The sequence below is a fragment of the Panulirus ornatus genome, chromosome 19 (assembly GCF_036320965.1).
Source record: "Panulirus ornatus isolate Po-2019 chromosome 19, ASM3632096v1, whole genome shotgun sequence".
In the NCBI taxonomy this organism is placed as follows: domain Eukaryota; kingdom Metazoa; phylum Arthropoda; class Malacostraca; order Decapoda; family Palinuridae; genus Panulirus; species Panulirus ornatus.
Genome location: NC_092242.1, coordinates 61,982,598 through 62,004,378, shown reverse-complemented (window position 1 = coordinate 62,004,378; position 21,781 = coordinate 61,982,598). Strand labels below are relative to the sequence as shown.

Sequence of the window (21,781 nt, the reverse complement as noted above, 5' to 3'; positions counted from 1 at the left end):
TTTTTATCTGAATAATTTTTTATGAGTCTCTCCTTTCATAATCCAATCATCACTGTGTCAATCAATTCATCTATTTTTTCTTTTCATCCTTTAAGAATTTACTTTTATATATATATATATATATATATATATATATATATATATATATATATATATATTTTTTTTTTTTTTTTTTTTTTTCATACGATTCGCTATTTCCCGCATTTGCGAGGTAGCATTAAGAACAGAGGACTGGGCCTTAGAGGGAAAATCCTCACCTGGCCCCCTTCTCTGTTCCTTCTTTTGGAAAATTAAAAAAAAACGAGAGGGGAGGATTTCCAGCCACCCGCTCCCTCCCCTTTTAGTCGCCTTCTACGACACGCAGGGAATACGTGGGAAGTATTCTTTCTCCCCTATCCCCAGGGATTATATATATATATATATATATATTTCCCTGGGGATAGGGGAGAAAGAATACTTCCCACGTATTCCCTGCGTGTCGTAGAAGGCGACTAAAAGGGAAGGGAGCGGGGGGCTGGAAATCCTCCCCTCTCTTTTTTTTTTTTTTTTTTTTTTTTTTTTTCCCAAGAGAAGGAACAGAGGAGAGGTCCAGGTGAGGATGTTCCCTCGGAGGCCCAGTCCTCTGTTCTTAACGCTACCTCGCTATCGCGGGAAATGGCGAATAGTATGAAAAAAAAAAAAAAATATATATATATATATATATATATATATATATATATATATATATATATATATATATATATATATATATATATGTTTGTGTGTGTGTGTTATTCCTGGGGATAGGGGAGAAAGAATACTACCCAATTATTCCCTGCATGTCATAGAAGGCAACTAAAAGGGGAGGGAGTGGGGGGCTTGAAATCCTCCCGGCCTGTTTATAATTTTCCAGAAGAGGGAACGGAGAAGGTGGGCCAAGTGAAGATATACCCTCTAAGGCTCACTCCTCTGTTCTTAATGCTACCTCGCTAACACGGGATGAGGCAAATATGTATAAGAAAAATGTATATGTGTATGTCTATTTCTTAGTCAAGCCAGTCTTCTATCAGTCTGAGTTTATGAACACATCTGTACCTTTCTATATTCCCATTTATCTATTTTTCATCCTTGTATTCTATCTGTATCAAGCATGTCTTTCATTTGAAGGCTGGCATGTGAGAAACCTTGCCTAAATGTTTTGCTATATGATCTCCACGTCTTTTGAGTGACAACCCTCTTCAGAACCATTGTTACTTATTTTGTATTATAGCTTAGCTGTCACACATGTGGAGCTGTTCTTTTATTTGTGTAAGGAGAGGAAATTGTTTAAAAATAAAAGAATAAACAGGAAATTGATTACATAGGATGCTACAATGGGAAAGCAATAAAACACTGCACATAAAATATGATCTTAAGTAGAACTTGAACTTTTGTCAGAATGAAGGTTGACAGACTAGATGTTGCAAACATTGTAGATACAATCTTGATGAAAAAGCTAAATGTCATTTAGCTTTTCCATGTTGTTAATTTATTGAGAAGAAAAGTGATTTACAGAGAGGAAAGTCCATCTTAGTTTGGAAAAGGTAGTGTATCGGTAAATGATGGACCTTTGAAACTTGGAGCACAATCCTTTTAGTTTTTTTGCTGAAAAATATCTTGTTATTCTTTTATTCAAATGCATACAGTCTTTCGGTTCACTCATACACAGTCTTCATTTCAGGTCCTGTATGTTGAAGTGAAAAATGAACATCCATGCTAATGCAGAAGGAAATATGAAAAATCAAGATGACTATGGCTTCCCTAATCACAGTGATAGTCTGCATCTAAGTAGAGGTGCTTGACAAACAAAAGAAAATGTATATGACAACGATAATGAAATAGTTGCAGTGATGCAAGAAGTTTACCGATTTTTCCAGCCTGTTTCCTTTTGGTGAAAATCTGTTATTATGAGGTAAGTTCCTATAATGGCAGATTTTGATCAAAAGAAAAATGTGCTGAAAAAATTGGAACCAACATTGACGTTTAGAAGTATGAATGTTGAGAATATGAACTGGATACTTTGTGAAAGTAAACCCTCTTAATATACATGGAATATGTGATAAATGAGGAAGAACCAAAATAGATTCTGCAGTTTCATGGGACAAGGAAGAACATTGGAAAACTTGGCAAAGCTTGACTAATTTTTTAAGGATATCAGCTCGGAAGCAGAAATTTCAAACTCGTCAGGAGAGAGAAAGAGAATAATTTACTCAGCATGAGAAAAAAATATGGATAGCAAAAGACAACAACCAACAAACCTTTGAGAAGTACAAGAGAAGGAAAAAAGAAGTGAATACTTTGGAAAGCATAAAAATCTTAAGACATTTCAGTTAAAATTAGACAGTCCAATATTGTTCTTCAAGTCTAGACTGGATTGTGTTCTCAATTCATGAGCAGATTGTCAGACGGATCTACAGGAACCATTTTTAACTTTCACAGCAGAAGATTCTTTGTCTGACATAGTTTGATTTTGGTGCTGTTGAGATTATGGAGGGCATTAATACACAGGGAAACCTGTCTTGCTTATTAAAGTAAAACAAGTGCTCTTTGAGTGTTAAAAGTGCCTCATATGAGATTATCCACACTAGCATATTTGTTCTAAAGGCTACAGCCTGACAAGTTATATGGCAGTTATACTGGTGTTGATCATATGACTACAAAGTTTTCATCATGTTTATGGGTTATATCTGTACTTAGGGATAACAAATGAAAGTGTACATATTCATCCTTTAATACTGTTTATTTGTTATTGGTAACAGCAGATACTTGCATTTCCTTTCCTTAAACAGCAATCCAAGATCCTGTTATCTTACAAAAAAAAAAATTCTTTTTGTGAGGAATGATGACATAATTTTCAACTATTTTCAATAAAAATGGCTTCTCACTTGCAGTGTGACTGCTTGGAAGCATAGTCTGGTAACATTGGGAAGGACCAAAGGTCAAAAAGCTGGTTGATGTTGTGTGTATGTTTATGTCAGGCGAGTGCAGGATAACAGTAATAAGCATTCAGTGTCTTCAGTATGAAAGTTGTATTTTGGGCATGAGAGGTCTTGTGATATGCTGAATACGTCTTTATATTTTTGGAGAATGAGTGATGTCTAGAAAGGAGAAGAGAAAGTGTAACTCACACATATGTGGGGAGTGCAGTTTCTAATGGGTGTATATCATAGAATGGAGTGTACAACTTGGTTGGGAGGGTGAATGTTTAGTGAATGTTGGGTCATTATAGTGTATTTATGTTTTGTCAAAGTTGTGTTTGTTGGGTGAGGGAAAATCTGAGATCACTGGTTGTTGATGTATGAAGCAGGAATAAGCATTATGTTTCTGCCTAGCAGTTGGTAGTTTTGCTTGGATTTGTGGATTTGCTAGGAGGGGTCCTATTCTGCTTCAAAGAACTAAGAGTTGACCATAATGGAGAGATTGCATCTGAAGTAACTATTTTGTTGTGCAGTATGGTTGCTTGAAAGCCTGTTATTGTTGTGAATGCCATGTTTTGTATGGTTTGCAGCTTTGTTATATATTTGAGCATAAACAACCAAGGCATGTGAAGCATCTGGGATAAACCATGGAAACGTCTCTGGAACTTGGTTGTGGATATAGAGCTATGGTTTCAGTGCATCACACACAACAGCCAGAAAATGGATGTAAGTGGATATGGCCTTTCTTCATTTCTTCTTGGTGCCACTTTGCTAATGGTGATAAAAGAAAAAGGCTCAGTCATCTGACCTTGATGCTACCTCGCTGATGCAGAAAATGGCAAATAAGTATATAGAAATACATATATATATATATTTTTTTTTATTTTGCTTTGTCGCTGTCTCCCGCGTTTGCGAGGTAGCGCAAGGAAACAAACGAAAGAAATGGCCCAACCCACCCCCATACACAATGTATATACATACATGTCCACACACACAAATATACATACCTATACATCTCAATGTACACATATATATACACACACAGACATATACATGTATACCCATGCACACAATTCTCACTGTCTGCCTTTATTCATTCCCATCGCCACCTCGCCACACATGGAATACCATCCCCCTCCCCCCTCATGTGTGTGAGGTAGCACTAGGAAAAGACAACAAAGGCCCCATTTGTTCACACTCAGTCTCTAGCTGTCATGCAATAATGCCCGAAACCACAGCTCCCTTTCCACATCCAGGCCCCACACAACTTTCCATGGTTTACCCCAGACGCTTCACATACCCTGATTCAATCCACTGACAGCACGTCAACCCCGGTATACCACATCGATCCAATTGACTCTATTCCTTGCCCTCCTTTCACCCTCCTGCATGTTCAGGCCCCGATCACACAAAATCTTTTTCACTCCATCTTTCCACCTCCAATTTGGTCTCCCACTTCTCCTCGTTCCCTCCACCTCCGACACATATATCCTCTTGGTCAATCTTTCCTCACTCATTCTCTCCATGCGCCCAAACCATTTCAAAACACCCTCTTCTGCTCTCTCAACCACGCTCTTTTTATTTCCACACATCTCTCTCACCCTTACATTACTTACTCGATCAAACCACCTCACACCACACATTGTCCTCAAACATCTCATTTCCAGCACATCCACCCTCCTGCACACAACTCTATCCATAGCCCACGCCTTGCAACCATACAACATTGTTGGAACCACTATTCCTTCAAACATATCCATTTTTGCTTTCCGAGATAATGTTCTCGACTTCCACACATTCTTCAAGGCTCCCAGGATTTTTGCCCCCTCCCCCACCCTATGATTCACTTCCGCTTCCATGGTTCCATCCGCTGCCAGATCCACTCCCAGATATCTAAAACACTTTACTTCCTCCAGTTTTTCTCCATTCAAACTTACCTCCCAATTGACTTGACCCTCAACCCTACTGTACCTAATAACCTTGCTCTTATTCACATTTACTCTTAACTTTCTTCTTTCACACACTTTACCAAACTGTCACCAGCTTCTGCAGTTTCTCACATGAATCAGCCACCAGCGCTGTATCATCAGCGAACAACAACTGACTCACTTCCCAAGCTCTCTCATCCACAACAGACTTCATACTTGCCCCTCTTTCCAAAACTCTTGCATACACCTCCCTAACAACCCCATCCATAAACAAATTAAACAACCATGGAGACATCACACACCCTTGCCACAAACCTACATTCACTGAGAACCATATATATATATATATATATATATATATATATATTTTTTTTTTTTTTTTTCATACTATTCGCCATTTCCCGCATTAGCGAGGTAGCGTTAAGAACAGAGGACTGGGCCTTTGAGGGAATATCCTCATATGGCCCCCTTCTCTGTTCCTTCTTTTGGAAAATTTAAAAAAAAATGAGAGGGGAGGATTTCCAGCCCCCCGCTCCCTTCCCTTTTAGTCGCCTTCTACGACATGCAGGGAATACGTGGGAAGTATTCTTTCTCCCCTATATATATTTATCTATTTATTCACTATATATTCATTATTTTATGATTGATCACCGTTTCCTGCGTCAGTGAGGTAATGCCAGGAAACATATGAAGAAAGCCACAACCATTCTCTAGCTGTCATGTGCAATGCATCAAAACCACAGCTCCCTATTGACATCCAGGCCCCACACACCTTTCCACGGTTCACCCCAGATGTTTCACATGCCTTGGTTCAGTCCACTGATGGCTCGTCAACCCTAGTATACCACAACGTTCCAATTCACTTTATTCCTTGCACGCCTTTCACCCTTATGCCCTGATTGCTCTAAATCTTTTTAACTCCATCCTTTCACCCCCAATTTGGTCTCCTGCTTCTCTGTGTTCCCTCCACCTCTATCTGTCTATACCTTTGATGCCACTTCCAACTGGAACTCCCTCAAGGGGATGGCCACGGCAACAGAGTCTCGATAACTAGTGGAGTGCAGTGCCACTCCTTAGCCTTAAGTGCCTATCAAATATTCATACTGACTACTACTACCTAATGCTCCTGCCTATTACTACTACCTAATGTTTTTACCTAATGCTCCTGCCTAAATGTTCCTATCTACTACTGCTTCTATCATTTTGCCAAAAGGCAGGGCTAGCACATAGTGCTCACAGCACGAAAATCTAGAGTTAAGAATGAGTTGTGTGAGTTAGGTGTTGTTAAGTGTTATGTGTAACAAGGAAAGATTGTCTGTTTGTAAACAAAAAGCCAGTAGTCCATGTGTGGGTGAGGCACAAAGGAAAGGCAGCTACCTGGGCCAGAAGAGTGCAACTTGACAACCACTGACTCTACGCAACTGTCACCGTTCTGTTCTGCTAACATATCTCCCTGGTTGTTTGCTACCTACCAACTATAACCTCCACTTCTAACACATAAATAATCTTTGTCAACCTTTCCTCACTCATTCTCTCCATATGTCCAAACCATTTCAACACATCCTCTTCAGATTTCTTACCCACACTCTCTTTATTACCTCATATCTTTCTTACCCTTTCATTACTTAATCATATATACATACATATATACTGATTTTCATACTTGCTCACCATTTCCTGCATGCATGTGTGTTTGTAAACTGTACATCTTCATATGATGAGTAATACAGAACATACACTGATACTTGAAAACATATTTTTGTACTATTACAATTAAGCACCTAGAGCTGGAATGATTTTACATGCTGAACCAAAATAAACACATTTGTCAGTACTTAAGTTACAATTGGTGACAGCATACATTGTTGACAAAATTTCTAGTACAGCTTTTCTTTCATGTCCACTTTTTCTTTGTAGATAAGAATGCTAGCACTTCAGAACAACAAAATATATAAAACAAAAGCTGCCATAAAAGAGACATGCCATCACTGATTTATACTTGGCTTAATTGGGAAAGAGCACGTCAGATAGTGTGCTTTTTTCAATATATTTTTGTACTGTTACAATGAATACAGAACCATGAACTTGGATGGTTTTATCACATTGGACCAAAATAGATATAAACCTTAGTATTTAAGCTATAAACAGTGACACTACATTATTGATGTAAATTCTAATTCACTTTTTCTTTCACTTCTGCCTTTTCTTTGTAGACAAGTGTGCTAGCACTTCTGAACAGCAAATTATAGAAAACAATTGCTGCTACAAAACAGACAAGAGCCATCACAGATATGTACTCGGCTTGATTAGGAAAGGGCGTGCCACAGATAGTGTACCAGTCCACTCCATCGCTGACAGCCTGTCCATCTGGCAGACAGTGGAAATCATAGTATTTTTCATCATAATCACTTACGCACAGATATGATCGCCGTTCCAAAACCTGAGGAGGAAGATTAAGGTTTATATCACTGAACACTGTACATGTCTACATTACCTATAATTTTTATGGTAAACAATATGAAATAAAAAATATTAATGAACAAGTAAAGACCCCGGGTGACTTTCCACAATCATATATATTTCCTAAGAAATTACTATCAAAGCATGATGATCTAATTACAATCAAAATGTAGATTCACATCTTCATATAGTCATGCTCCCATATGTTCACTATATCCTTTTACCAGTTTCTGTCCTTTAGAATGATAATTCCCACTATATAATTCATAACACTTTTTACCTGACTTCTGCTGTCTTTTTGGCAAATGTTATCTGAGCTCAATTTCCATGAGTTACATGCATACTGGTTGTGCCATATTGTCTAAAAAAGTTCTAATCTTTTTTTCCCCAAGGCTTCACTTTCTAATCCATCAGCAGGTTTTCACTTCATCACTCTTGAGTTATAATCATCCTATTCTTCCCCTTTCTTTTAACTGATTCTCTACGTATACAAAAGTTTCGATCTCCAAACTACATCAACAAAATTATTGAGGATCCAGGCACTTAAAAATTCAACTTGACTGAGTACAGTATGAACATTTACAATTAAGAAAAGTTTTGTCTATTCTAAACAGCTGTCTTTCAGATAGTGCTAGGTGCCAAAAATGGCATGAAACAAAAATAACCACACGAACAAAACATAACGTACGCTAGCTGCCAAAAATTGCATGAAACACAAAAATAACCACATAAACAAAACATAACTTGTATTCAATAACAGGTAAACAAAGGATGTTCAGTGGTAATGACATCGAAGTATAGACTTAAAGTTAACCTTCAGATGGTTGAATATTTACTACACATAGAATTCTTTTTTTATCCCTGGGGATAGGGGAGAAAGAATACTTCCCACGTATTCCCTGCGTGTCGTAGAAGGCGACTAAAAGGGGAGGGAGCAGGGGGGCTGGAAATCCTCCCCTCTCGTTTTTTTTTTTAATTTTCCAAAAGAAGGAACAGAGAAGGGGGCCAGGTGAGGATATTCCCTCAAAGGCCCAGTCCTCTGTTCTTAACGCTACCTCGCTAACGTGGGAAATGGCGAATACTTTGAAAGAAAAAAGAAAAAGAATTCTTTTTTGATATGCAATGCACTATGAATAAAATAAGTTACTCTACATGGTTAGTAGGTAGAAACATTGAATTTTTCAATAAAAATTCTCTAGTGCTATTGATATGACAAAAAGAAAAACTTACACCTCCGATAGCAGTATGAACCTTGGTCTTCTCGTCACATGGCCCAGTGCGTTCATGTAAACCTATTGAGATTTCCTCCTCAGGCTTACCAAAGATAGCCATAGACAAGTAGATACCATAGTGCAGGACCATGTTGAACACAATGATTATCACTGACCAATGAGACTTCTCATCTAAGGGAAAACAAGATTTATGAAAGCTGAGTTCACCTATAAGCACACATTTTATATCTATACACTCTTCACCTGCCTAGGCTTAAAGGTATCTGTTTCTGATTTTGATCAATCCAGAGTACCAACATCAAGGAAAGGTTGAAACTCTCAAAGAATTAGAATAATTTCAGGGCATTCACACTTAAGACTTGTGTCTTGTTGTGATGATTAATACTAATCTAAGTTTAACCATTGGTCTTGAAAAGTTTAGTAAACAATTTATAAAAACAGGAAGAGATTTTGTCTTCATATGAAAAACCCTTCTATAAAATTAATACAGTCTCTAAGAGAAAAAAACTCATAAAAAGAAGAATGCCTTAGAAATGCAAAATGATTGTACTTCTTTTAAAGCTTAAAAGAACCGAGTCATGAATGACTAAGAAATAATGATGCCACTAGCGAGTAGGTAGAGTATCATTTAATGTATGTATATTTGGGGGACTGATCTTCCTTTAGAGGTGATTACTTTAACTCTTGCCTGGATAGTCCGCATATTTGTGGTCATCTAAGTGCATGTCACAAAACTGTCAATTATCCTATGGAGAAGACAGTAACAAACTGTGCAGCTTCAAAATAAATAGACTAAATCTAATCAAGAATGAGATTCATACTAACCCTTTTGCCAACGTGAAGTGAGTTCTGGTGTGCGATCAGCCGACCAGACAATCAAGAAGTATACAACTACCATAGTGATGAGACAGTTTTCTGAGTGAATGCCATATATATCATGAAGGGGATGGTACAAGACGATGAACTGTAAGACACATCCAAGAATCCCAGAGAGGCTAGCCAGCACAGCACACAGAATTTCTTTACCAGGTCTGAAAAAAAAAAAAAATCTGGTCTCTATCTTTGAAAGTATGGTATACAGTATAAAATACAATACAGAAAAATACTGATCTGTGTACCTGTCTATAATAAGAAACTAATTACTGAATTCATTTGAATTTACTTGATTTGAATCACTGAATTCAAAGCTACTTCTGCTAAAGCTTAAACCACCTGAATTTTTTAACTATGAGTTAGGAATCTTACTACGACCTCATCTACTTTTCTCAGTTCCACTGTCTATATCAAATTGACATAAATTGACTATTTTTGTTTCACTAAAGTGACAATAGCAGTGAAACAGTATAATTCATACTGGTTGTATACTGGTAGGTACCCACAAGGTTTATAGATGATCTGGTCATTTCAGTCTCCAGCACTGCAGTCTGTTTCTAATATTGCCAATTTTATTAATCAGTCTTAATTTTTATGATTCCAAGATTATAGAGGATGTTCCTGAAAAATCTGAATGACTGTAATTGTTTATGCAATATGAACTAAAAGACACAAAAAAATTATTTTACTCAGTACACAGCTCTGAAAGTATTATTGAAGGTTGTTATCATTTGTTCACAGGCATGTCATGTTCCCAAATGCAGTCTGGTACTAATAAGGGGTCATGCTATCTCCACATGAAAAGACACGGTGTGTGGAGTGGTTCATGAGGACCAAGTGCAAATGACAAGTAATTATTGTGGCCCATTTACTGTAATGGAGCTAATGATTTACTTGTGAGATTGCTACACCAGCTTGCAAAATTCTTCAAAAAAAATATACTGAACAGTATTATTGGGTCCATGCATATATGAACATTGTTAGGAATACAAACATTTGAATTAGATTTTCCACATACAACCAGGCTGTAATGGCAAAAAAAAGACATATATGACAGAAAATACAAAGAAGTATTATTACAATTTATGGTAATTCATTCATCTTTCAGTTATGTTCAAATTCAACATACCTGGAAACTTCTCCTTTTTCATCAGTGCCTGTGATTCTACGGCGCCAAAAACCAAGGGCAAATGTAAATGCTGTACCAGAGGCAAGATGGAAATAGTAAGAATTCCAGGGAACCCAGTAACTGCGGTCATATATATTGGGATCGGTGTCATGCCAAGTAAAATGAACAAACTTGACAGTTATGATGTCATATGGAAGGTCAATAAGAACCTCCATCAAACCAGCTGAGGAAATAATAGTTAACATTACTATGAAATACTAATTTCAAATATAGGTCTATAATTACAAAAGCAATACAGTTCAGTTAATTTTACTTTGTATATCAATACCATTTCAGCAAAATCTTTACCTTTCTGAATTTTTTATAAAGTATCTAACTGCTTTTTCAGCCTTAGTGTCAGGAACAAATGAACAATGGCCTCATTTGCACACATCCACTCTCTAGTTATCATGTGTATTTTACAGAAACCAAAGCCTAAATCCTACAAACTACTCCATGGTTTACCCTGACTGCTTAAGATGCCCTGCTTCACCCAGCAGATCCTGGTCAGCTCTCTCAGTCAGAGTGCACTTACTATTAAACCTCTCTTGTTAAGTGTCATTCCTCCATGATCAACATGCTTTACAATCTATAATGTCCTCAGGCTTCAAATTTCCAATCCTTTCATCTTCTTCCTTTCTCATGCATTCAGAGCCTACAACTCACATCCGAACAACACTGTTGGGACTACTAGATCTTCAAACATATCTATCTTTGCCCTGTCAGAAACCAACCTCTCCTTTCACACACTCCTTAATGCACTCAGAACCTAAGTTTCCTCTCCCATTACATGACTCACTACAAGACCCCAAGGTTGCATCCACTCTCATGTGCACTTCCAGGTACCTAAAGCACTCCACTTCTGACCCACTCCATTCAAGCCATCAAATCCCATCTTCCCTTTACACATCATGAACTTAGAATACTTTCATTCACATTTTCACTCAATTTTCCCCTTTCACATTCTCTCAAGCTCTGTCACCAACTTCTGGGTGTTTCTCTCTGGAGTCTGCGACCAGAGCCATGTTATTTGCGAACAGCAAATGATTCACTTCCCATGTAACATACCACAGATCTAACCTTTGCTCTACAACCCTGCATTTACCTTCCTTATTACATCACTCAAAAACAGGCTAAACAGCCATGGTAATATTGCACATCCTATTACCAATGATACCCTTCATTCAGTTGCTCGTGGCATTTCTGCATACAAGCTTCTTTTCTAAGCTCATTCACTTTCATTACGTCTTCAACATATGTCTCCGCTCAATCTCTCGTGGTATCTCTGCACACATACGCCACCTCCTTTTTTCCTAAAACCACTAGAATCTTTTACACTTTCCACCACTGTAAAATGATCAAACATTCCATTTGTCCCCCCCTGCCCTCTCAGTATGTTCACATCTGACAACTTTCCTTAGGTACCTCTCAATTATCACATAATCCAATAATGCTCATTTACCCCTAATTCCTCTAACCCACATACACTGCATATGTACATATCCCTATAACAAATATTCCTAGTCACCATTCCTCTTTAAGTGCAAAACACAACATGCTCTTTCCCAATTTTCATTTACCCTGGGAACCTCAAGCTCCCCAATCATACAATCAATTGCTACTTCATCCACTCCTGCCTACAGATACCCTAACACAAAGATTCAGTTCCTTGCATTTAAACTGTAAAATCACTCACTCACCTCCAATAAACCACTAATTTCTTCACTCTTTTCTATGATGCATAAGCAATAACCATCACTTAACTCTTATAGTCTATCTTTATTGTGACCCATCTTAATTCTATGAATTTGCTCTTCACAAATTCCATTTTATCTTAAAAACCACTGATGATGTAAAACTAGTTCCTAACCCTTTTCGGTTGGTGTATCCCTAGATCTCAGTGTAAGGTAGCATGTGTAACCTTTTGGCTTCAGTGTAAGGTATCATGCACCCACTCTTAATGGTGACTCATCTTTTTCATGACTGATTTTCTTTATTTCTAAACAGATCAATCTTGTCAAATTAATGCAGCTTAAAGTAAACCTTTTGTACCAAAGCAGTGTCCTGCTCAAACAAAACAGGCCAATGGCAATATGCTTTTGCTCTATGAAATGTATCTGATGTGCCCCAGATGAGTCTTCATGTAGCCCTGGGGTTCCATGGACCCAAGTTGAGAACAGCTGGTGTATAACCTAATAAACTTAAACACGAAAGGAGTTAGTGGATGATAATTTGTGGGTTTGCCCACTTGAGGGAAGAGTGCCACTAGTGCAATCAATATCCCACAGCTCTAAGTGCCTTATTTAGTAAATATCTACCCCTCTGCATTAGTCTTGATATGTTACAGGAATGATAGGTTCCTATACCTGTCATAATTACCATCTGTATTCTCCTAAAGCTCATTATTACATATATGTAAATAGTTACAGTATTAAGGAGTTTCACTGTTATTTTCCTGAGGCCCAACAAAATGCTAGAAAGATAATACAAAGTAAGATGCTTCAATTTACAAATATAATACTCTGCTGAGGAAGTAACTGGGAAAGCCTGAGGGCAACAAAACTGGAGCACAACACTTTATACTCCATAGCAAAAGGACAGAGCAGGAAGAAAGGAGGAGGAGAGGGAGCAAGAGCAGCAGAAGAAATAATGGGAGGAGGGACATATGGTATGGGATAGTTCTAGAGTTCCAGAAACCCCTGACTGTCCATGTATTGTTAATGCACAACAGGATTTAGTGAGGTGTGACCACTTCATCAATGGTAAGAAAAAAAAAAACACTTAATCCATCTATGAAGTATTCTAAATATGCAATCAGTTCATCACCAAGTGCATATAAAAATAATAATAAATTGCTATCTTTGTGAAATACCTAAATTTGTTCAAAATCATACAGCCAGAGGTGAACAGCAGGAAATTACCAAACGTATTCTGCTATAAAGAATGACATAAATCCATGACATTCTCGAACCAGTTTGTATGAATCATCTATATAACAAAGCAAATTAATTACCTGTCTATGTCTTGCTAATCTAATTTGCCTTTTCTCACTATATGCAGTAGTTTGCAGGTTCAAGCTGATCCTTGCATACATATGTCCAACATCTCAACCCAAGATTAACCAGATGATTCTCATGCTTCAAGTTTCATGAACGATTTTACCTGAAGAATATTCATCTCAGGATTTACTACTAATTTTCTCTTTACAAATCACAACAAAAGCTAATATTCAACAAAGAAATTTGATATATAATACAGTAATCGAAATCTCACTGACCAGCCATGGGTTCTGCCCAGCGAGGAAGCTTTGCATGTGCCACCATATAAGCTGCATTGTACATGAAAGCTGGATCTGTGAAAAAAATATCAGTATAACAATTACAGTGTAGGAGTATTCTTAACATCAGACAAAGATATGAACATAAGAGAGGAAGGTGTTGCAATAATGTTCCTTCCATATCTATAGTGTGGTGCATTTAGAATATTCACAATTGTTTCATTTTCTGGTCACCTCTAAAACTGCAACAGTTAGAACCTCAACAATGCTTAACACACTTGATGAAGCATTCTGCATATTTGAATGGCTGTCCTGTATGACTAGATGCCACCTAATTAAATAGTACGAAATAAAACAAACGAAGAATGGTTTTCTTAGGCAAATTTACAGAAATGGACAAAAGTAGTAGGAATGTACCTAATAAAATAAGATAAAAATATGGGGTAGAAAGGAGAATTGAAACAAAAATATTGTTCACAATGAAGGACTGTATATGCAAGCCAACCATGTAATGCTGCAAACTGCATGGGACCTAATAGAAAATTCAAGTGGGTGAATTTACAATCCTTTTACTTATACAGAACCAACACAGTGATTAATGGCATTAATTCTATAAACTGTTGTACTGTAGATAAAAAACATAGTTCAGGAAAAAATTTGTAGCACCATTATCATATGTAAATAAACAAGAGATCTTTCTTTCTTTCCTACTATTTGCCATTTCCCGCATTAGCGAGGTAGCGTTAAGAACAGAGGACTGGGCCTTTGAGGGAATATCCTCACCTGGCCCCCTTCTCTGTTCCTTCTTTTGGAAAATTAAAAAAAACAAAAAAAAAAAAAAAAAAGAGATATGAAATATAAAATGAATGCTTATAAGATTTGACCAAAAGGCTAAGACTGGAATTGAATTACATGATAATCTATGAGTGAACAAAACCTATTTTCATGAAGTTTAGAGAATAAGTGGAAACAGCATAAGCATCCTACAGTTTTAAGTATAAAATTATGTGTAATATACAAAAAAAATACTCATGGTAGAAATCATAAATCCTAGAGTGGAAAAGACAGATCAAGAGTGAGGATAATAAGGCTGAGAAAATGTATATGTGCATTTCTAATGATCATGACAAAGCATCCTGAAAAATAATATAATACAAAGGCCATCTTATACAGGTTAAATTCTTAAAATGGGTCAATTAGCTTATTTCAATCTTAAAACTTAAAAACTTTGCATTTCTTAAAGGAAATTTTGTAATCAACTCACAAATCAGAGGTATATGGAAGGGAAGTCTCTGCCCCAAGAACATTATGGTAGTTTGAGAGTGCCAATAGTTATCAATATCAGGTGTCCAGAAGGACATTGCTTCCATACCCACACCAAGAAGGTAACATGCCAGCCAGTTGTACTTCCATCGTCCTCCCACAACAAAGGCTGAAAAATTAAATGCATGATGATGCAGTATAAAAGCCAAATTATTCATTTATTTATTTATTTTACTTTGTCGCTGTCTCCCATGTTAGCGAGGTAGTGCAAGGAAACAGATGAAAGAATGGCCCAACCCACCCACCACAGCTCCCCTCCACATCCAGGCCCCACAGAACTTTCCATGGTTTACCCCAGACGCTTCACATGCCCTGGTTCAATCCACCGACAGCAGAATTATATACAGTAATTATCAATTTCTATCATTTTATCTTATTATACCTTGTCGCTGTATCCCGCGTTAGCGAGGTAGCGCAAGGAAACAGACGAGAGAATGGCCCAACCCACCCACATACACATGTATATACATACACGTCCACACACGCACATATACATACCTATACATTTCAACGTATACATATATATACATACACAGACATATACATATATACACATGTACACAATTCATACTTGCTGCCTTTATCCATTCCCGTTGCCATCCCGCCACACATGAAATGACAACCCCCTCCCCCTCGCATGAGCGCAAGGCAGCGCTAGGAAAAGACAACAAAGGCCACATTCATTCCCGCTCAGTCTCTAGGTGTCATGTATAATGCACCGAAACCACAGCTCCCTTTCCTCATCCAGGCCCCATAAACTTTCCATGGTTTACCCCAGATGCTTCACATGCCCTGGTTCAATCCATTGACAGCATGTTGACCCAGGTTTACCACATCATTCCAATTCACTCTATTCCTTGCACTAAAATACCATCATTCACATCAAAAAACTTAATGATTACAGTATATCAAACCATGATAAAATATAAAACTCAATCAATCAGAATGCAGTGTGTGAGATAAATGTACTGTACCTTCACGAGGAAAAAATCAACACAGATTGCACAACAGAAATCTAAATATAGAAATCATGACCAAAAGCTTATGTAAGACATATGTAAGAAATATTAATCAGTATACTTACGAAATTCAGTGACCTACCTACTTCACTTGTCATCTCAGACATGGTTATCAATGCACTTAATCAGATAACAATCTTACTAATTGCATTTGTTACCAACAAGATTTCACATATATATATATATGCCCATTTCGTCTCAGGATACCCGTATATTCTATACATTTTGGAAATAAAAACTGAAACAACCTTTCTAGCTTTTTGGCAATATTGCTTCCCCATGAGGTAAATAATGAAACATATACAATTAAACCTTAAGCAAGATGAAATTTTTCATAAATTTTTCATGCATGCTGCAGCTTTAATCTTAGAGAAAAAACTGCTTTAATCTTTACTTGTTAATAAAGGTATTTATACCTAAGCTGACAAAAATTCTGCATTTCTATACGACTATCAATATCCTTGACAATATGGTTGCAACAAATATTAGTAATATTTCCTTATCTCTAATTACTTAGCTAATTAAAACAGAATGGTTCTATGTAATCTAAACAAGCATTTCCTTCAGTGACAATTTTTATGTCTTTATAACCATAGTTGCATAAAAATTGCATCATTATATACATAATCATAGCCAATGTATCATATTCATTAAAATCTTAAATACAAACCTGAAAAGATAATATTTGATGTATGTATCAATGATTCAAATACTAAATCTTACTTAAATAGAGGAGTCCAGTACAATTTAAAGCTGATAATCTCTAATCTGGAATAGCAATGCTATTTCCTGTATGGTGATGTAGCAACAGGAATGGATAAAGGGAAGCAAGTATGATTATGTACCTGTGCATATATGTATATGTCTGTGTATGTGTATGTATGTATATATTGATATGTATATGTGTGTATAATGCATGTATAGGCATTCATGTATATATATATATATATATATATATATATATATATATATATATATATATATTTCTTTTTCTTCTAAACTATTTGCCATTTCCCGCGTTAGTGAGGTAGCGTTAAGAACAGAGGACTGGGCCTTTTTTGGAATATCCTCACCTGGCCCCCTCTGTTCCTTCTTTTGGAAAATTAAAAAAAAAGACGAGAGGGGAGGATTTCCAGCCCACCGCCCCCTCCCCTTTTAGTCGCCTTCTACGACATGCAGGGAATACGTGGGAAGTATTCTTAATCCCCTATCCCCAGGGATAATATATATATATATATATATATATATATATATATATATATATATATATATATATACATGAATGGAGGGGAGGTCTCTGGCGAATAGCTCAAAAGAAAAGAAAGAAAATATATATATATGGGTGGATGAGCCTTTCTTCTTCTGTTTCCTGGCACTATCTCGCTAATGTGGGAAATGGCGAAAATGTATGGAATATATATATATATATATATAGATATATATATATATATATATATATATATATATATATATATATATATATATATGTCCTCATCCTCAAAACAAAGTATCCTTGTAAGTACATCAAAGCAAAAGAAAGAAAAATGATTATGGTATAATTACCATGAATGAGGGATAGAAGTGCAATTGTGACAAAGGCCCATTCTGAGATAAAGTATGTTGGCTGTGCTTTAAAGACCTCAGCTGGGTCTCTCACATATACAAACCAGTCAAGACCCTGAAATAGAAATCAATGCTTAACCAATGACCTAAGGGATCCCTTACCTACATAAACCAATCATGAACCTGAAACAATATATAAATTGCTTAAACAAAGACCTCAGTTAAGACTATTACACACACTAACCAATTAAGACCATAAGACAAGAGTGATATTCAGCATTAAATGCAGTAAGATATATAACATTAGGAAACTTGAAATTGACTTTCTGCAATACACTGCTTGTCATCATAAAGATCTCACTATAAATTCACTAACTGATTACAATTGGAGCCCTGAAAACATTTAAGAAATCCCTCCCTAAAGCACATGGAACAGAGCTGTTGTGCTCTGTGCAGTGCATAAAAAGGATCATTACTTCCCTAGTCAGCATTGTTCCTCAGCAGTGAATAATCTCTCCCAGTATATAAGGCACAGTGTCTGGGTTTTATCACCAACTGTTAAAGGTTACATTATTCACCCCTACTAAACATGAAGAGCAATATCATTGTATTTTGAACACACTCCTTAATACTTCTCCTGTGAGACAAAGTTGCCATGTTACTTACAGTCTTGGTGTAGTTTTCTATCTCCTCACCAAACCCGAGGAGACCTCGAGGATTGTCCATCTTGCCGTCACTGGCTGGAATGTAAAAGTTGAATTTAGAGTTAATGAATCAGACAAGTAACACTAGGTAACAACTTTTTAACGGTCTAATCTTCCTGAGGATAAAGAAATTATTTTCAATTAATACTGCAAATACTGTCATGAATGGAAATTGAAGAGGAATGAGAGAAGAGTACTTCGCTGAAGACAACCACAAGATACGTCCATAGGTGATGCTATGCAATCCAGGATTTGGTCAAGGGAGGAAAGGGGGGATTATGAACTCGCCAAGATGATGATGAAAAGCTCAAAACAGAAATGATCTATACGAAAACATTGTATCTTAGAAAACTTAGCACGAAAACGGCCTTATTTTCTTACCTCCTTTCGCTGGTATTTATAATACAAAGAAACCAAGGCTCCTCTATCTACAACCAAGCCCCTCAAACTTATAAATATACCCTGGTTCAGTCCGCTGATAGCATGTTGCCCTCTAACTACCACAGTTCAGTTCAATTCAGTTGTATTCGGGAGGTCTAGCCTTTGAAATGACACCTCCCATTTTCTATTGATGTATCAAATTTACTGTACACTTGTCTGCTATGTAGACCTATCTTGAGTACTTATATTGTTACTGTTATTTTTCTTTGTCTTCTCTCTTAATTTCCTAGGTTTATAAATCAGTGCTTTCACAATTCTTATATTTTCATTTCTAAAACAAGCGTTGTTCTATTACCTTATTTTGCCCTTCTCTATATGGTTGTTGTAAGTCTGGTTCCCTCCTTTTTCCACAAAGCTCCAATTTCCTCTAAACAATGCACGCATGTCACCCTCATGCATGTTCAAATCCCAGTAACTCAAAGCCCCTTTCACTTCATCTTCAATATCCTTCCTGGTCTCCCTCAACCCCTCTCTTAATCCATTCTCATTTGACATGCATATCCTCTTTGTCTCACTCAACTTGTCCTCTCCGTATGTCCAAACCATCTTAGCACACCCTGTTCAACTCTCTGGGTCTTGCTCCGCTCACCACCGGTGACACCTCTCTCTAATAATGTCAGTATGTCACTCTCTATACGATCAGCCCTCAGCACATCACATATTGTCCGGACATTTAATTTCCAACACATCCACCGTCTTTCGGTCCTTTTGCATTTAGGGCCTCATGAGTCTCGTACCCATATAACACCGTCCGGCTCTGTTCTGCCATCAAAAATACCCATCTTTGCCCTCACGTACACTGACCTCTTCTTCACCCACACATTCCTGAATGCATTCGGGACCATTCGAGCCCTCACTGACCCCTATGATTCAATCCAACTCCGAAAGTTCCATCTGCTGCCACGTCCACTCCCACATATCTAAGGCACTCCCATTTCCTCCCACTTTTTCCCCGAATGAGACTCGCTTCTCAAACAAACTTTCACACATTTCCCCAAGCTGAGACATCACTCTCACTCGACTCGACCATCACATCCATGCCATCCGGATAGCTGACTCACATCCCAACCCTATCCCTCACCCACAGCAGACTGTAGACCTTACATTCACTTCCCTCACCCCAACGAAAAGTATGTTAAAAAAAAGCTATATAAACATCACAAACCCTTGGCGCAACCGTACCTTTACCTGGAACCGCTTATCCACTTCTTCATACACACACACACGCCATACGCTCTTCAGCGGCTCTTGATCAGTGGTTCTTAAACCTTTGGGCCTGGAGATCCCTCTCAGCACAGTCCTGGATACCGCGCCCCCCTTTACCCTTCCAAGTTTTATCAAACAACAATTAGTAATTTTTATACCAGTATACAGTACTTAATTGCTTAAGCGGGATTACTGCGGTGGATCTTTGTACTACTAAAGTTATTGCTTACTTGAGTTTGAGTTTTTAGATGAATGAAGAAGCTTTTCTGCTTCTATATTTTTTTTTATTATCTTGATGCCCCTTATTCCAATGAAACATGATATAACCTGGAAATAGTAACTACAATCAAGTGAAAAATTACTCATTTTCAAAACTAATTAATAGATACAAAAAATATTCATTACACTAAAACCAAAAAATTTTCTTGCTTTTAAGGCAGTTACTGGGAGCATTAGTACAAGAGTAATAATTTTCATACATAGTCTGTTTATATATTTGATAATCCTAATGGTTAAATAAATGAAAAGTCATTGGAAAACAGAAGACTGTACGTATAATAAAGTCAAACCTTCACCCACTTTTGCCACCGCTACAGCTTAAATCCGTATGTCCCAAACGAGACGGTAAATTATATATGTTAACTTTGGTGACCGGGTAGTACTCATCAATGAGATGGGTGGTGCTAACTCTTCCCTTGGGAAGTGTGGCGCCCCACCACTTTAAAAACCATTGCTCCTTACATCTCCTCACTGCTATCAGCACATCTGCTTCACATCTATGTATTCGTAACACCTTCTTAAGGCATCTCTATCAACCCTATCGTACGCTTACCATATATCCATAAATGCCACATGCATAGTCTCTTCTTTCTCAAACTAGCTTTTTACTCCAATTCTTAAAGCAAACACCTGGTTCACACGTTCTTAATCCTGAAGCCACATTGCTTCTTCCCAGAAACGTTCTGTACATACCACCAGCCTCTCAACTCACCAGGTACTCAACAGACTTATTCATACATCTGATTTTCACAAAATAAGTGTAAAGAATGATATATATATATATATATATATATATATATATATATATATATATATATATATATATATATATATATCATAACACCCCAATGAAAAGCACGCAACCTCCTCCCTGGAGACAAGCCACCCTCTCACTTTCTTAAAGTTTAGTCATATGAATAAAAAAATATTTATTCAGGCTGAACATAAAGATGATACGATGCTATCGTTAAACCTCTCAGACGCGTGATAACGAGTAATAAGAAAGTACTCTACATAATCCATGTTGTCAGCACATTGATGGACACCATCAGTAACTTTTAACGAAGCTCCTTCCGTAAAAAGGCAACATTTATCTCATACTTTATACATATAACTATTTCCGAAATTTCAGGCACACTTATAAATACACCTAATAAATCTTAATTACGATTCAGAATCTTTTTTATCATAAATTATCACATAAATGGCGATACAACTTAGCTATGTGTATTAACAGTGCAATTATTAGCTATTGTCATCACGATCTTGACTTTGATTTTGATTGATAAAGAAATCCCAGTCAAACATTAAAGAAGAACGACTTAGAAGACTTACCTTTACTTTACAGGCCGAACGTCAACTGATCAAGGTT

At 37.0% G+C, this 21,781-nt stretch overlaps 1 protein-coding gene and 1 long non-coding RNA gene across 8 annotated transcripts in view; one reads left to right on the top strand and one right to left on the bottom strand.

The window, feature by feature from the left end:
- LOC139755570 (uncharacterized) overlaps window positions 1-2,751 on the top strand; it is a 14,737-nt gene extending 11,986 nt beyond the window's left edge. For all 4 annotated transcript variants that reach the window (XR_011714125.1, XR_011714126.1, XR_011714123.1 and 1 more), the window contains one exon: window positions 1,700-2,751. This is a non-coding gene — a long non-coding RNA (uncharacterized lncRNA). The remainder of the gene's footprint in view (window positions 1-1,699) is intronic.
- Window positions 2,740-21,781, bottom strand: LOC139755569 (uncharacterized). 4 transcript variants are annotated; one of them, XM_071674046.1, is made up of 9 exons: window positions 21,745-21,781; window positions 18,446-18,519; window positions 17,780-17,894; window positions 15,139-15,306; window positions 13,875-13,949; window positions 10,559-10,781; window positions 9,382-9,587; window positions 8,555-8,727; window positions 2,740-7,304 (listed from the first exon to the last, which is right to left on the bottom strand). In XM_071674046.1, the coding sequence occupies exons 2-9, from the start codon at window positions 18,503-18,505 to the stop codon at window positions 7,038-7,040; spliced, it is 1,287 nt and encodes a 428-aa protein (XP_071530147.1). In that variant the 5' UTR covers window positions 18,506-18,519; window positions 21,745-21,781; the 3' UTR covers window positions 2,740-7,037. The 4 variants fall into 4 exon arrangements, with proteins under 4 accessions (XP_071530147.1, XP_071530148.1, XP_071530149.1 ...); XM_071674047.1 differs by lacking the exon at window positions 21,745-21,781 and adding an exon at window positions 20,107-20,228; XM_071674048.1 differs by lacking the exon at window positions 21,745-21,781 and adding an exon at window positions 18,865-18,929.

What these genes read in the sequence shown, in the direction of transcription:
- LOC139755569 (XM_071674045.1), bottom strand. Translation starts at nt 18,711, where the DNA reads ATGGACGTATCTTGTGGTTGTCTTCAGCGAA. An exon ending in TAGAAAACTACACCAAGACT is followed by an intron (nt 17,895 to 18,445) that starts GTAAGTAACATG and finishes TTTCTATTTCAG; the next exon opens with GGTCTTGACTGGTTTGTATA. An exon ending in GAAAAAGGAGAAGTTTCCAG is followed by an intron (nt 9,588 to 10,558) that starts GTATGTTGAATT and finishes TTTTTTTTTCAG; the next exon opens with ACCTGGTAAAGAAATTCTGT.